The 12,758-nt window shown below is 34.6% G+C and overlaps 1 protein-coding gene across 2 annotated transcripts; it reads right to left on the bottom strand.

The window, feature by feature from the left end:
- Positions 1–244: 244 nt before the first annotated feature.
- gmppaa (GDP-mannose pyrophosphorylase Aa) lies at positions 245–11,615 on the bottom strand. Of its 2 annotated transcripts, XM_052142624.1 has the most exons (13): positions 11,344–11,615; positions 10,926–11,023; positions 10,679–10,782; positions 10,348–10,540; positions 10,084–10,143; positions 9,710–9,840; positions 9,551–9,565; positions 7,926–8,060; positions 6,125–6,222; positions 5,987–6,033; positions 1,509–1,601; positions 1,241–1,409; positions 245–1,145 (listed from the first exon to the last, which is right to left on the bottom strand). In XM_052142624.1, the coding sequence occupies exons 1-13, from the start codon at positions 11,381–11,383 to the stop codon at positions 1,045–1,047; spliced, it is 1,284 nt and encodes a 427-aa protein (XP_051998584.1). In that variant the 5' UTR covers positions 11,384–11,615; the 3' UTR covers positions 245–1,044. The 2 variants fall into 2 exon arrangements, with proteins under 2 accessions (XP_051998584.1, XP_051998585.1); XM_052142625.1 differs by lacking the exon at positions 9,551–9,565.
- Positions 11,616–12,758: the final 1,143 nt, after the last annotated feature.

The following is a 12,758-nucleotide window of genomic DNA, read 5'->3' as shown; positions in this document are numbered from 1 at the left end:
TAAATGCAAGTTTGTCCAAAAAGAACCTAGAAGGTATGAGACTATACATAAGTACAAATAATGTAAAGGAAATGTCATGGAAAATATTTAAAGGTGGCATGGCTAAATATGGGTGAAAGCACATTTTATTTTGAAATAAACTAGATGAATTAATGTTGTCTTTGTGTTGTTGTGATTTGGTATAATAAACTTCACATGGCTGGTTGATGTCTGCACCAGTTGACCAGTTCAATGTTCACTCAGAAGCCTTTATTAGAAATTCCTTTCAAAAAGAAAAATGTGTTTCGGTGAATGTTTTAATAATGAAAATAATGCCAAGTCTATAATTGTCTCATTTATTTTAGTCTACAAGGTTAAGAAAAAAATGAATTGATGGTCTTTTAGCTCTTTAACTACAAGTACAGATGTCATGGCATTCTACAAGGGTGGCAGTAAATGACTTTATTACCTTTTGTGACTTAATCAAAATATAACTCATAGCAGATGCCTGACTGTTGCACTGTGCTCAGCTTTCATACAGTGAGCAGTCACAAGAACATCAATTATTCAAATCAATTACCAACACAGCTGGTATGCAATTACTAGATTTTGCCATTTGTCTCATATTTCATTTTACAAGACATGTTAAATGTTGGAAGGAAAAGGGAACCAAATGTATATTTCTTTTTTGCACCTTTCTAAATTGACTTTCACAATATGTTTACAGTAGAAATCTAATTTCACAGGAGCGAGAAGCTGAGCCAACAAGCTAAAAAAAAATTATAATACCAGAAAATCAAAATCACTTTCAAATCTTTTCATCAGCAATGTGAAAAACAAAACAAACCAAAAAAATAAAATATATATAATTATTTTGGCATTTCTGTTGTATTCAGCTTCAAGGTGTTGACACTGTGGTAAATTCATGTTTAAAATACAGCACCAGATATTACTACATAATTTAGATGATTTGTCCAATATTGTTAATGTTTTGCTTGTATGTAAATGCTATGCATAAGTACAGAGGACATGTACAAATTAAATCTGAAACAACTGAACATACAACTATAGTATGATCTGGTTTTTAAAGCTTCTGTTGAGGTCTTTATGTGGGAGGACGATGGAGTTGAGTATGATGACCTCAGATGGGATATTGACATTACAGCCTGAGAAGAAATAGAGAACTTATGAAACAACTCTGTTTAAAGTCTTCAGTACTAATGAACAAATATGTTATATATTTATGATACTATACAATTACCTAAAATTGTAATTGAGGGTGTTAGTTTTCCATCTCTGAAAAGTGTCTCACTGTCGATTTTGGCGTATGGGTCATTAGGATTTGGGTCACTAGGGGTCCCTTCCACTCTGGCCCATTTGCCAATGGTGCTACCCCAGCCCACAATACTGTTCAACACACAGCTGTGATCCTACAGGAGACAAAAACAGTTTATAAACGTGTATATATACACAGATCTTTGTCAATGCTGGTTGTGTTTGAGGGTCAGTGATTTGAAATAAAAACCTGCCTGTAAAGTAGCACCATGGAGGATAATGGACTCTCTTACACGAACTCCAGCACCAATAGTTACTCCTGTTCCTATGGAAACATTTGGACCTAACTGAAGAAAAAAGGAAATGACAAAATAGAATTTTAACTGAATTAAACTGCACATTTACAAATTATAATAAAACATGCCAGCAGTCAAAAACATTAAAGTTTTAAAGCTGTGGAGTGTAGCTGTAACACTAGCATAATTCATAAATAATAATTGTTTTCAAATAAAATTCTGTTTTTCACTGGTGGTACAAACAGATAGTCCTGCCTTTGTTGGGCTGGATGAGGCACTCGTCAGAATGTTTCATAGCGCAGCATTGTTGCACTTTTAGGATCAACCTACAAATGGCTTACTCATTTAACTCTTACTCACTCATTGAAGCTGGAATACAATAAATAATAAAAATAAAAAAAATTACACAAATAAAATCCCTTTATTGTCACTCAACCATATACACAAGTGCAACAGTGGGTGAAAGTCTGGGGTGCATTTCCAAGCAACATACCAGTATGACAATTACAATAAACATCTGATTTACACATAACACAGTTTACAATATACATCTAATAATACACAAAATAAGACTATACAATAAAAAATACTGGGTTGCCAGTGTGTAGCCAGTCTGAGGCTAATAAAGTGCGGTGATATAAGTATCGGGCGCGATCAGGAGTTAAAAAGTCTGAATGCTTGGGGGAAGAAGCTGTCGTGAATTTGGCTGGTGTGGGTCCTGATGCTGCGATACCACCTGGCTGACGGTAGCACTGAGAGCAGCCCATGGCTCGGGTGGTTGGAATCTCTGATGATCCTCCAAGCTTTTTTCACACACCACCTGGTATATATGTCCAGGAGATAGTGAAGCTCCCGATGATGTGTCTGGCAGATCGCACCACCCTTTGCCGTGTCTGGCAGATCGCACCACCCTTTGCCGTACCAGGCAGTGACGCAGCCGGTCAGGATGCTCTCTACAGTGCTGGTGTAGAAATTTGTGAGGATGTGGTGGTTCATTCCAAACTTCCTCAGCCGTCTCTGGAAGAAGATGCGCTGGTGAGCCTTCTTCACAACGGCCTCAGTGTGGACGGACCATGTGAGTTCCTCAGTGATGTGGACACCGAGGAACTTGAAACTGCTGAATCTCTCCACCAGTGCTCCATTAATGGTTATGGGGCTTTGTTCTCAGCTTTAGCAACTGCTAACATATACTGAAACTAAAAAATGTCAGAAAATCCTGTGCTATACCGTGTTACTTTGTTACTTTTGCTTTCGATACTGAATATTTGCATGTACACACACACACAAACACTAGTGCTGCATACACAGTCTGGCTGCTGGCATAAATATTACACCATGTATACAAAAGGTTTGTGCATGTATTGTGTGTTTTGTTGTTTAATGATCATTACATGCTGTTAATTTATCATCTCATTTTGCTTTAATTCTATCAGGGTAAAGCATCATTGAGAATTAAATGAAGAATGCTAATTTAACTCCTGAATTTGGATTGAATTTGAATTCATTTTGCAAACATTTAAGAAAGTAGAATTGAATTGGAATAAAATTCTAAGAAACTATTGATACATTTAGTTTTTAATAATACATCTGATTTGTCAGAATGAAACATGTTATCATGTGCATAACAGAAACATTCCAGAAACATTACACTGCAAAAAATGTTTTACAGTGATAAAGTAAGTAATGCTGAAACAGCTTTATTGTAGTTTTTCAGCTTAGCAACTTTCAGACACAAATAATGCTTGATGCAGATTTATTATTACAATGTACTAAGATATATGTGGCTCAGTTCCATTCCCTCATCCAGCACAAACTGGGCCATGAATAATATGATTGCATTGTTTGGCCATTTGCATGGTTTTATTGATATTGTTCTTGTTGATTTTGTTGTTGCAGTAAATAACTTGTTGTCTTGTGATGTCAGGATTTAAACAGGAGTTTGTTCCTCTATTCAAAATGATCAATTAGTCGATTGTTACACTTGTTGTGTCCCAACTGTTAAAGTCTAAAGTGATGTTATTTTTTCCCTCATAAGTGTTTGTGTGATTTGTAATATGTGATATCATTGGCATAAGACAGCAAGCACCTTGCTCTTCATGAAATATACATTTACAGAAATGTTCATGAGATGAAGACATTTTTATTACACGCATTTCACAATATTTAATACATTTATGGACCATGGTGGAAGAGCAATTTATTTACCATAATGCTTTGATTTGCTCAATAATGAATCAATCAATAGATTTTTTTGAAGTTATCTGAAAACAACCTGGTGGACAATTTCTGGTGCTTTATGGCAAAAACAGGATCTATTTTGTTCTTGTTTCCTCTTATTAATTTATATAATTTTAGTTTTGTTTTTAGAGAAATATTATACCAATCAAGCAATAAGTAGTCATACTTGATCAAAAATAACAAATAGTGCTGTCAGTCAATTAAAAATCTTAATCGTGATTAATGGCATAATTTTTAATAGGTAATCATGATTAATCGCAGAGTTTGAAAGTAGTGAAATGTAACTATATGTACATTTCTTTCCTGTCAAAATGCATGTATTTGCTTTTTAGAAATCATACAACATAATGCTTTATTAACATTTTTGAAACAAAGCCTTCCACAGTATAAAGATAGAAATGCACTAAAATACCAGTAGTACCGATTCAAGTAATATTAAATGTTAAGTTTAAATGGGAGGATGCCTAATTTAAAGAACTAGCCCCTCCATAGCTTGCATATTTATAGAATTGCACAAAAAAATCCCAAACTCCACAATATTAATCAGCTGGCAGACTGTGGCAATCCACTTTGCTAGAGCATTCGTATAGCCACATTCTTGATTTGTGTCAGGGAATCAACGCCAGCTTCAAGCGCCCTTCGGCTGCACTTGCGTCAGTGCGGGCTCCACAGCGGACTATTACCCGACAGTCACCGCTAATAATCCTCTCGACCAATCACAGCAGACTGGAGTTTCCGTGCCAGAGGAAAAAACATGGCGGACAAGGCGATATAAAAATATAAATAAATAAAATATAAATATATAAAAGATAATAAAAAATATTTTAATAATAGTTTTTTACTGATTGTCAATGCCGGATCACTTGCTTATAATGTGTATACTGTATAGTCTCACTTTTAAGTCTGATGTGTAGAAATGTTTCAAAACTTTGTTTTGTTTAATTTTCCAGAGATATGGCTTGTAAGATTGCTTATATTTATTGATATAGCAAAATGTGGTCTAACAGTGATATTTATACCTGCAGAAGTATGGCTGTGTGTATTTTATAACTATTTTTGCAAATATATGCCGGTATATTCTTTCTATACAGTTTACTATATGTTTTACGTGTTCTAAGCACCTGCCTGTAACCATCCATGTGTCTGAAACATGTTTATTTGTTCTCTAAGGAATTAAAACGATGGGCTCTTGTTGCTGTAGTTACATGTACGCTTAGTTTTTTTAGAGTTTCTTGATTACATTAACTAATGCTTTATTGTCAGTGTGTTGCTTGAAATATTTTAATAAAAAAATATTCAATAGTAAGTTTAAAGTGTGTTCCTTTACCTTATCTATCAATGCCATGAATTTTTCAAATAATAATTTGTAAAACTGTATAAAAACTATGTAAAAAATGCATCATATGACCAAGTCTGTCCTAAATGCACACTTTTACCACTCATGCACCCTCATGGACTTGCTGACTAGCACCCCATCGGTCTGCACTCACTTATGTCACTCAAGTCTGCACTTAGAGGAAGACCGCAAGGGCGGAGGGTGCAATTTGGGATAAGGCCTTAGATTAATTGTATGCATTAACATGCTAATTTTGACAGCTCTAATAATAGCTCTAATAACACATTATTTATTTCACAAAATGTGTCTTGGACTAATGAAATTGTGTAGTTTGACAGTGTTGAACTTCTTTGAAATAGCAATTTAGTCGATTTCACCTCCGATCATTCCAATTTAACTTTCTGTGGCGTGAGACCAGTTCAATTTAAATTCCAACTCATAAATTGAAGGGGAGACAATTCTGAAATTTTAACAGCTCTGATTATTAAATCTGTTAAAATTTCATTACTTTCTCTCTCTTAGTGATTCATCAGGATTGCCGTAAACACGTAAATGGGACCATACATATAAATGGCACCATACAATTTATGCAAGTGTAATGTCATTTATTTATAACTCAAATCAGTATAAAATTTGTATTACAGACACACTTCTATTTCACATTTCATCTGCCAAACATCTAGATTCCACTCTTTAAAATAACACCAATTTGGTTTCAAGTGAGTGGCTTTTAATTATTTTAAGTATAAAAGTTCAAATGAAAAAAGTACAAATATCAGTTATGGTATCGACCACAATGACCAGTGAACTATCGGTCATCAGTATTGGTCCAGAAACACAACTAGAAGAGTTGAATACTTACCACAGCGGTTGGGTCAATGATGGCAGTTGGATGTATATAAACATTTCCTAAAATCAAATATTAAAAAACAAATTAGAATTACTGCATGAAGATATTTCAGACCTAAAAATTTTAGATTTCCACTAGTTAAAAAGGTACCTCTGGTCGTTGGCCCTCCAACTTCATTTGTAGCCAATCTCTCTGGATGTGTTTTGTGATACTGGTTCAGATACAAGCGGCTTGCATAGATTGCAGATCTGAGATAAGACAGGAGGAAAAAATCATTATTACTTTAAAATATTTTCTGTCTGCTCGAAGTCAGCCAATATTAATATATATATAATAATTTAACACAATCAATAGGGATGTCCTGATCCTGATACTGGTATTGTAATCCGATACGATGTACTCGTACTCTGTAAAATGCTCCAATACGAAATAACAATTTGACGTACGGATGTCGTTCATTAAACATTTGGCACACAAATTAAAATCACGTTGTGTCCTAGTGTAATTATTAAAGGTGCAGTCAGTTCACTCCACATTCAAATAGTTTAACTCCTAAAGACATAAATTGTAATTTGCAATATATGTAGGAAATCATGACCACTTAAATTAAAATGCAGACTCCAATCATATCAGTGACCTTATAAAAGCTGTTTTATTCTACATGGAGATTGTCCGCTGCATTTCAGAATCATATGACCAGCCAAATACTACTCGCTTAATCTCAGTAACCGTCCTGTTATTCGACACTTTCACTCATTGATTAAAGTAATCATGGCCGACTCCGTTGCCATCCAACTAACCAGAAATCCTGAATGGTAACGCTTGATATGCAAATAAACTCTCGAAATTCGCATAAGATTTAATGCGCTAGGATGAGGTGGATTTTCTAGAGTTTAGCATTAGTTAAAATGCACATTAAAGTAATGGAAATGGCTTATTCACGTAAACAATTACGAGTCATGACCATTTGTAAAGCACAATGGCAATGCGCTCGCCGGATGGTATGGGTGTGCAAGAGTTTGACGTGACTGGCTCAACGAAAGGCCCGACCATGGCACACAATTCTTCATATGTAGCCCTGGTTAGTCGAAAGTGCTTCACCCACAGATCGTCATTAAATTGGGTCCTCATTATCCACCTTGTTTTAAGCATATGTGCTCCCAGGTATATGGAGGCTGGCGGTGAATGGGAATAGACATGTTTGCCCTCATTATGTGATCTATTGCACTTATTCTGCAACCTCTCCTGGCAGCATTTAATAATATAATGTACAATTGCTAAACATTTTAAATGGAAACCCAGCTTGTGAATACTACATTTCTACAATGGCATATGAAACTGAACTATTAAACTGCAAAGGCTGCAATTCATTATAAAGTTTGCATGTGCTACATGCTAGTTTGTGTTGTGCCAATACCAGTTGCTCATAACTTTTATAGCTCCTTGGCACATTCACGGAAAACAATATTTAATTAAATAGCAGCCTTTTGTGGATTGAAAATCGCATTGGTCACGTAGCGACCTGATTTTTTTTTTTATGTGAGACTGTCAAAAACACACAGAATAGGGCTTCACTCCAAAATAAAAGCAATAGTAATTGTATTATATTTACGCAATATCACACATCTGTGATACGCATCTCTTTTTGGAAAAATAACTCCAATGTTGTATTTTGTATTGTGCTGTGAGGTTCTTTATAAAAGCACATAATTTGTTATAATAAATAATACAATATAATGTTGAAAGTTAATTGATCTAATTTCATTTCAAATATATAATCAGTTATCGGTATTAGCAAGTACCAAAATGGAAGTATCGGTTCTCGTACTCATTTTAATAAATAAAAAAAATGGTATTAGGACATTCCTAACAATCAACAGAGATTACAGAGAAAATGTAGTACTATAATCAGGGAACAAGTGTTATAATACTGAATTTATCAGAAACTAACCCTGCAGATTTGATCTGGCTCCAGAAGCGGTCTGTTTTGTACACATATAATTTGACCTGTCCTGCTAGTGCAGTGAAGATGTCCTGTTCCAAACGGATCACCTCTGCCCGATGCCAGCCATTGGATTGCTCCTCTCTGAGTAAACACAACCAGACAAATATAAAAAAGCTTTCACTTCACCTACTAGTACCGTCAGAATAGTTTTCTACAATCCAGGTCAGAACATAACAAAAATGATGTGATGACAGACAAACGCTTTAATAGGAAGATTAATTTGAAAAGGAACAAATGTATGAATGTTATACACTTATGAAGATAAATGCTGGGTGTTAAAGACAACATGGAAGAGCATTCACAATGTTTTTAACTTTTCATACTTTGATGTATTTAAGATTGAATCAGAATATTCAGTGCAAAATACTATAGGGTGGGACTTAACTTTATTCATCAGGAATTGATTGGATATTGACAGTTAGGCAACAATATTATTGGATAATATTATTTTTCCCCACCCTTAAGACCTTGGTTACGTCAGCAGAAAAATAAATTAGTTCCAGAAGTGGATGAAGTTCTGTTGTACACAAGACTATGAAAAAAAACGAATTTTTTTCATTAGAATAACATGATAAATTGTGCACAATATAATCAGGAACATTTATTAAAAAAAAGTAAAATAGACCAATTTTGATAACATGTTGTCTTTAATGTTAAATGCAAGATGTAAATTAAGTTGCCAATGCATTGTAAAAGGGGTCATGATGAGGGGCGGACAGATAAACTGCAGTTCTACAACATACTGTAGAAGGGATGACATCATAAAAGCAAGTTATTGCTGTTTAAACAGCCAGTAGAATTTATGTGAGACTTAAAGGTGTCATGACATGACATCTTTTTTTCTTGTGGTTCACTTTATTAGCAAAGTTTTTTTGCACACAAAAAACAGTCATATATTTGTAAAACATGAAATTGTCCACCCTCATTCTGATCCTTTGTCAGAAACGCTTGGTTTTGATGCTGCTTATCCTTTAAGACTTGACAGTAAACACCAACTGTTATGACAGGCTCTCTGCTATTGACTGATCTGCTCTCTTCTTGACATCTCACTGATCACTGCTACTAAAAAAAGCTACAGAAGTGATAAGGTAAAGTAGGCGTTAATTTGTTTTTGTTAAGGCGGTCAGATGCAAATGTCTACCACAGTGTGACATCACAATATGGAGGATGTAGTGAATGAGTAATTTTTGGCAGCTTGGTTTCAACAAATGCTCTTTTGCAGTGAGGAGGTTTTGAGTTCTGAAACATACTATATGCTAGTATAACCTCTTAATTGTAAAAAGATCAAGGAAAATTTGAGTCCTCATGTCATGACCACTTTAAAAGATCAAACCAGAAAAACAAGCTTTGTTTTATTGTTGTCCCCTATATTTATTGTGGTATCAAAGCATGCTTGATATCCCATGTGACTTTATTATCACACCACGACATGCTAACATGTGAATCTAGTTAATATATCTGGTAACTGCATCACACGAGCTGGTGTGCTCACTACAAAGCATACATCACACTTGCTCTCTCTTGCTCTACATCATTATAAAACCAGCGCTTCAGTCCATGTTCAAACTTACCCGTCGTATGGATATCTGATGAAGGAACAGGAAACAGAATGATGGTGGACAAGAAGAAGTTTGAGGGGAAAAAGACAAATGAAGAGAACCGAGGAAAAGAAGCTGATTAAATATGCATGCACTTCCACTAAAGAACCCCACGGGATTTCTCCTACTCACAACAGCATGTCCTGTTGGTTCTTCTGGAAAACTGCTCCAATATGCTGGAATATCTCCGGAGTGAACAGGTATATTCCACAGTTGATTATGTCACTCACAAATGTGCCAGGCTTCTCTACATAATGCAAGACCTGGGGAATGCAACATGTTCTATTACTGTTCAGAACATGTAGAAATTATCTTATTTGTTTGTAATTTCAGTACAGTTTTAAATTAATTCATTATAAATTTACTACATATTTTTACTAATAACTATTTAGATCTACGTACTAGGCATTTATAGAGAAAATGAAACAATGAAACTGTAGTACATTTCAGATTTAAAATGTCACACTCTGTAAATTTTAATTGTAGCAGACACTAAATTAAATTACCTCATTAGTTTGCTCATTCTCAACAATACAGCCATAGTTCAGGGATTGTTTCCTGTTGGCCTAAATCATTCAGATTTTAAGTTAATACATTTGATTTTCAAGTACCACAACAAAGCATCAGGGACCTATTACAAAATATCTGACTAAAAACAAGATGAAATTATCAAAATCAATTTAGAATCCTTTTTACAATTGGACTAGCTGGGCTCAATATGTGTCCAGGAAAAGTCTATATAAATTACACATTATAAAATGTCTCCTAACAGTGGTGCCGAGGATGACAAAACTGTAGGCGTCTCCATGCTCCTTCTGGAAGTCCAGCATTTCTGACAGTGGAAACTCAGAGCACACGTCAGCATTCATGACAAAAAATGCCTCTGGACTACCAGACAGGATCTGATCTCTGAAATGGTAGATTCCTCCACCGGTGCCCAGAGCAGCATACTCTTGCAGGTATCTTGGAGGGAATTCAGACAAGTCATGATTAAATGGCTTTTTTTAAAACATGTTTTCTAACAGACAGTTCTGCAAAGCTAAAGAAGACAACCACAGCAGTACATGGTATACAAGTGCATTTTTATTATATATAACTTACCTTATAGATATTTTGAAATCTTGTTGGGCACACGACAAAAAACGGTTAAGTTCTTCATTGGGCTGATAAAAGCCAATAAGTAAGATCTCCTTCATATTCGAAAGCTAAATGTAAATAAAAAATATATAATTAGAAAGAAAAAAAAAAACAGGTCATCAAGCATTACTAGACATTAGCCCAGTGCAAAACTTCCCATCAATAAAGTGAAATTATCCAATCTTCTCTGTGTGATCTAAGCACTATATACCTTAGAACAGGCCTCAATGTGATGCTGTAGCATTGGCACTCCAGCCACTGGAAACAGAGGTTTGGGCACCTCAAAAGACAGCGGACGAAACCGGGTTCCTGTATGAGCAGTAGGAAATCACAAGACTCATGAAAAATCCACATCAGACTCTCTATATAATACTACAGACAACAAAAAGGCATTATACATACAGTATATACTAGTCATACAATATCTAACTTTTCACATATCTTCTGTATCTTTAAGACTACTTATCCACATTATATAATAGTCATATTAGACGACATATAATAGATATTAAGACATATTTATAGACATATAATAAGACACATTTAAGCTTAAACATATGCAATATACTGGTGAATTGAGTCTTGTGATTGTATGGATCTGTACCAGTGTTAACGAAACATTTACTCACCCTTTTGAGGACCTCCAATAAGAATCACAGCCTTCAGCATTCTCAATTTTGAGGTAATTGTATAGAGTAAACAAATGGAAGATCATATAGTAAGTACACAAGCCCCTTTAGTGACTCGCTTTGATGCATAAATGATGATACATGTTTGTCTTTAACGTGCCAAAAAATACTAAACAAATAAACAATACTAAATAAAAATTGGTAACACATCCATTGCCAAAATAAACAACTTCATATCAACAGCAGCACAAAATCAGCGACAGTCATAGTTCCGGAAGTCACGGACGGGGTTGAACATTTCAAAATAAAAGTCAAAATCTATACTCATCAAGAAAACAGTCCAAAAATAAGCTTATCATTTATAAGTCGCATCTTAGACAAGTAGTATATATTATGGAAAGGAGAAAGTACACAGAACTAAAACGTTTTTAGATATTTAAGTAAATTGCAGTTTACTTAAATATTGTGAAGTAATATTTTCTATATGTAGGCCTATGTGCAATATATTTGGATCATATTGTTTTTCTGTGAACATGTTATTCTAAATATCTCAGATCAGTTAACAAATTGCTTTATATGTTAATTTTTAGCCACAAAACATCAACATATCCAGGAATTAGTCATCAACCCTCCAACGGGGGTTAACACCGCTAATGATTTGCAGTTAGACATGGTCGACCTGGACACAAAAGACATCAGACCCATACTTTGCTTCCAGCTGCATAAACAGACTAACATTTCTTCTCAAGTGACAGTTTACCTTTTTCCATCTCTAGCTGTTAATAATAATATTAAAAAAAGATTAGATAGATAGATAGATAGATAGATAGATAGATAGATAGATAGATAGATAGATAGATAGATAGATAGATAGATAGATAGATAGATAGATAGATAGATAGATAGATAGATAGATTAGACTACTGTAGACAGAAAACAACAAGGCATGTTTTACACTGGGCTGAGAATGGCAAACTCGTCTGGTCTACAAATGCAAGTTACTCGTCTCAGGGCCTGTTACTGTTTTTTGATGCTTAGATTAGTGGATGAAAACCTTCCTAAATTACTCAATCTGAGTTAAAAAAATTATCTGCAGACTGTCAAACAGGCTTCAACATTTATATTAGTTATTTATTAAAGGTTTTAGTTTAATCATCTTCACAGTTTGATCGTCTTCACAGTTTGAGGATAAATTACAGATGAACTACAAGACATATTTGTGTATAAATGTACATAGTACATGAAAATACATGAAAGTTATGCCTCTCACCTCTCTCTCTCTCTCTCTCTCTCTCTCTCTCTTACCCTCTCTCAGAAGTTCAGCCTTAATTGGCTTTGCCCCACTAATCACAAAAATATTGTGAATAGTAATTTAGATAAATTAACAAAGTTAATAGAATTTTGATTAAATACAC

Source organism: Xyrauchen texanus, chromosome 14 (genome assembly GCF_025860055.1).
Source record: "Xyrauchen texanus isolate HMW12.3.18 chromosome 14, RBS_HiC_50CHRs, whole genome shotgun sequence".
In the NCBI taxonomy this organism is placed as follows: Eukaryota; Metazoa; Chordata; class Actinopteri; order Cypriniformes; family Catostomidae; genus Xyrauchen; species Xyrauchen texanus.
This window is presented reverse-complemented; position numbering and strand designations above follow the sequence as displayed.

Coding starts and splice junctions, on each gene's coding strand:
- gmppaa (XM_052142624.1), bottom strand. CDS start 11,383: ATGCTGAAGGCTGTGATTCTTATTGGAGGTCCTCAAAAGG. Junction 10,144..10,347: donor TTGTCATCCTCGGCACCACT/GTTAGGAGACAT, acceptor TGAATGATTTAG/GCCAACAGGAAACAATCCCT. Junction 1,602..5,986: donor TCATTGACCCAACCGCTGTG/GTAAGTATTCAA, acceptor TTTTTTCTTCAG/TTAGGTCCAAATGTTTCCAT.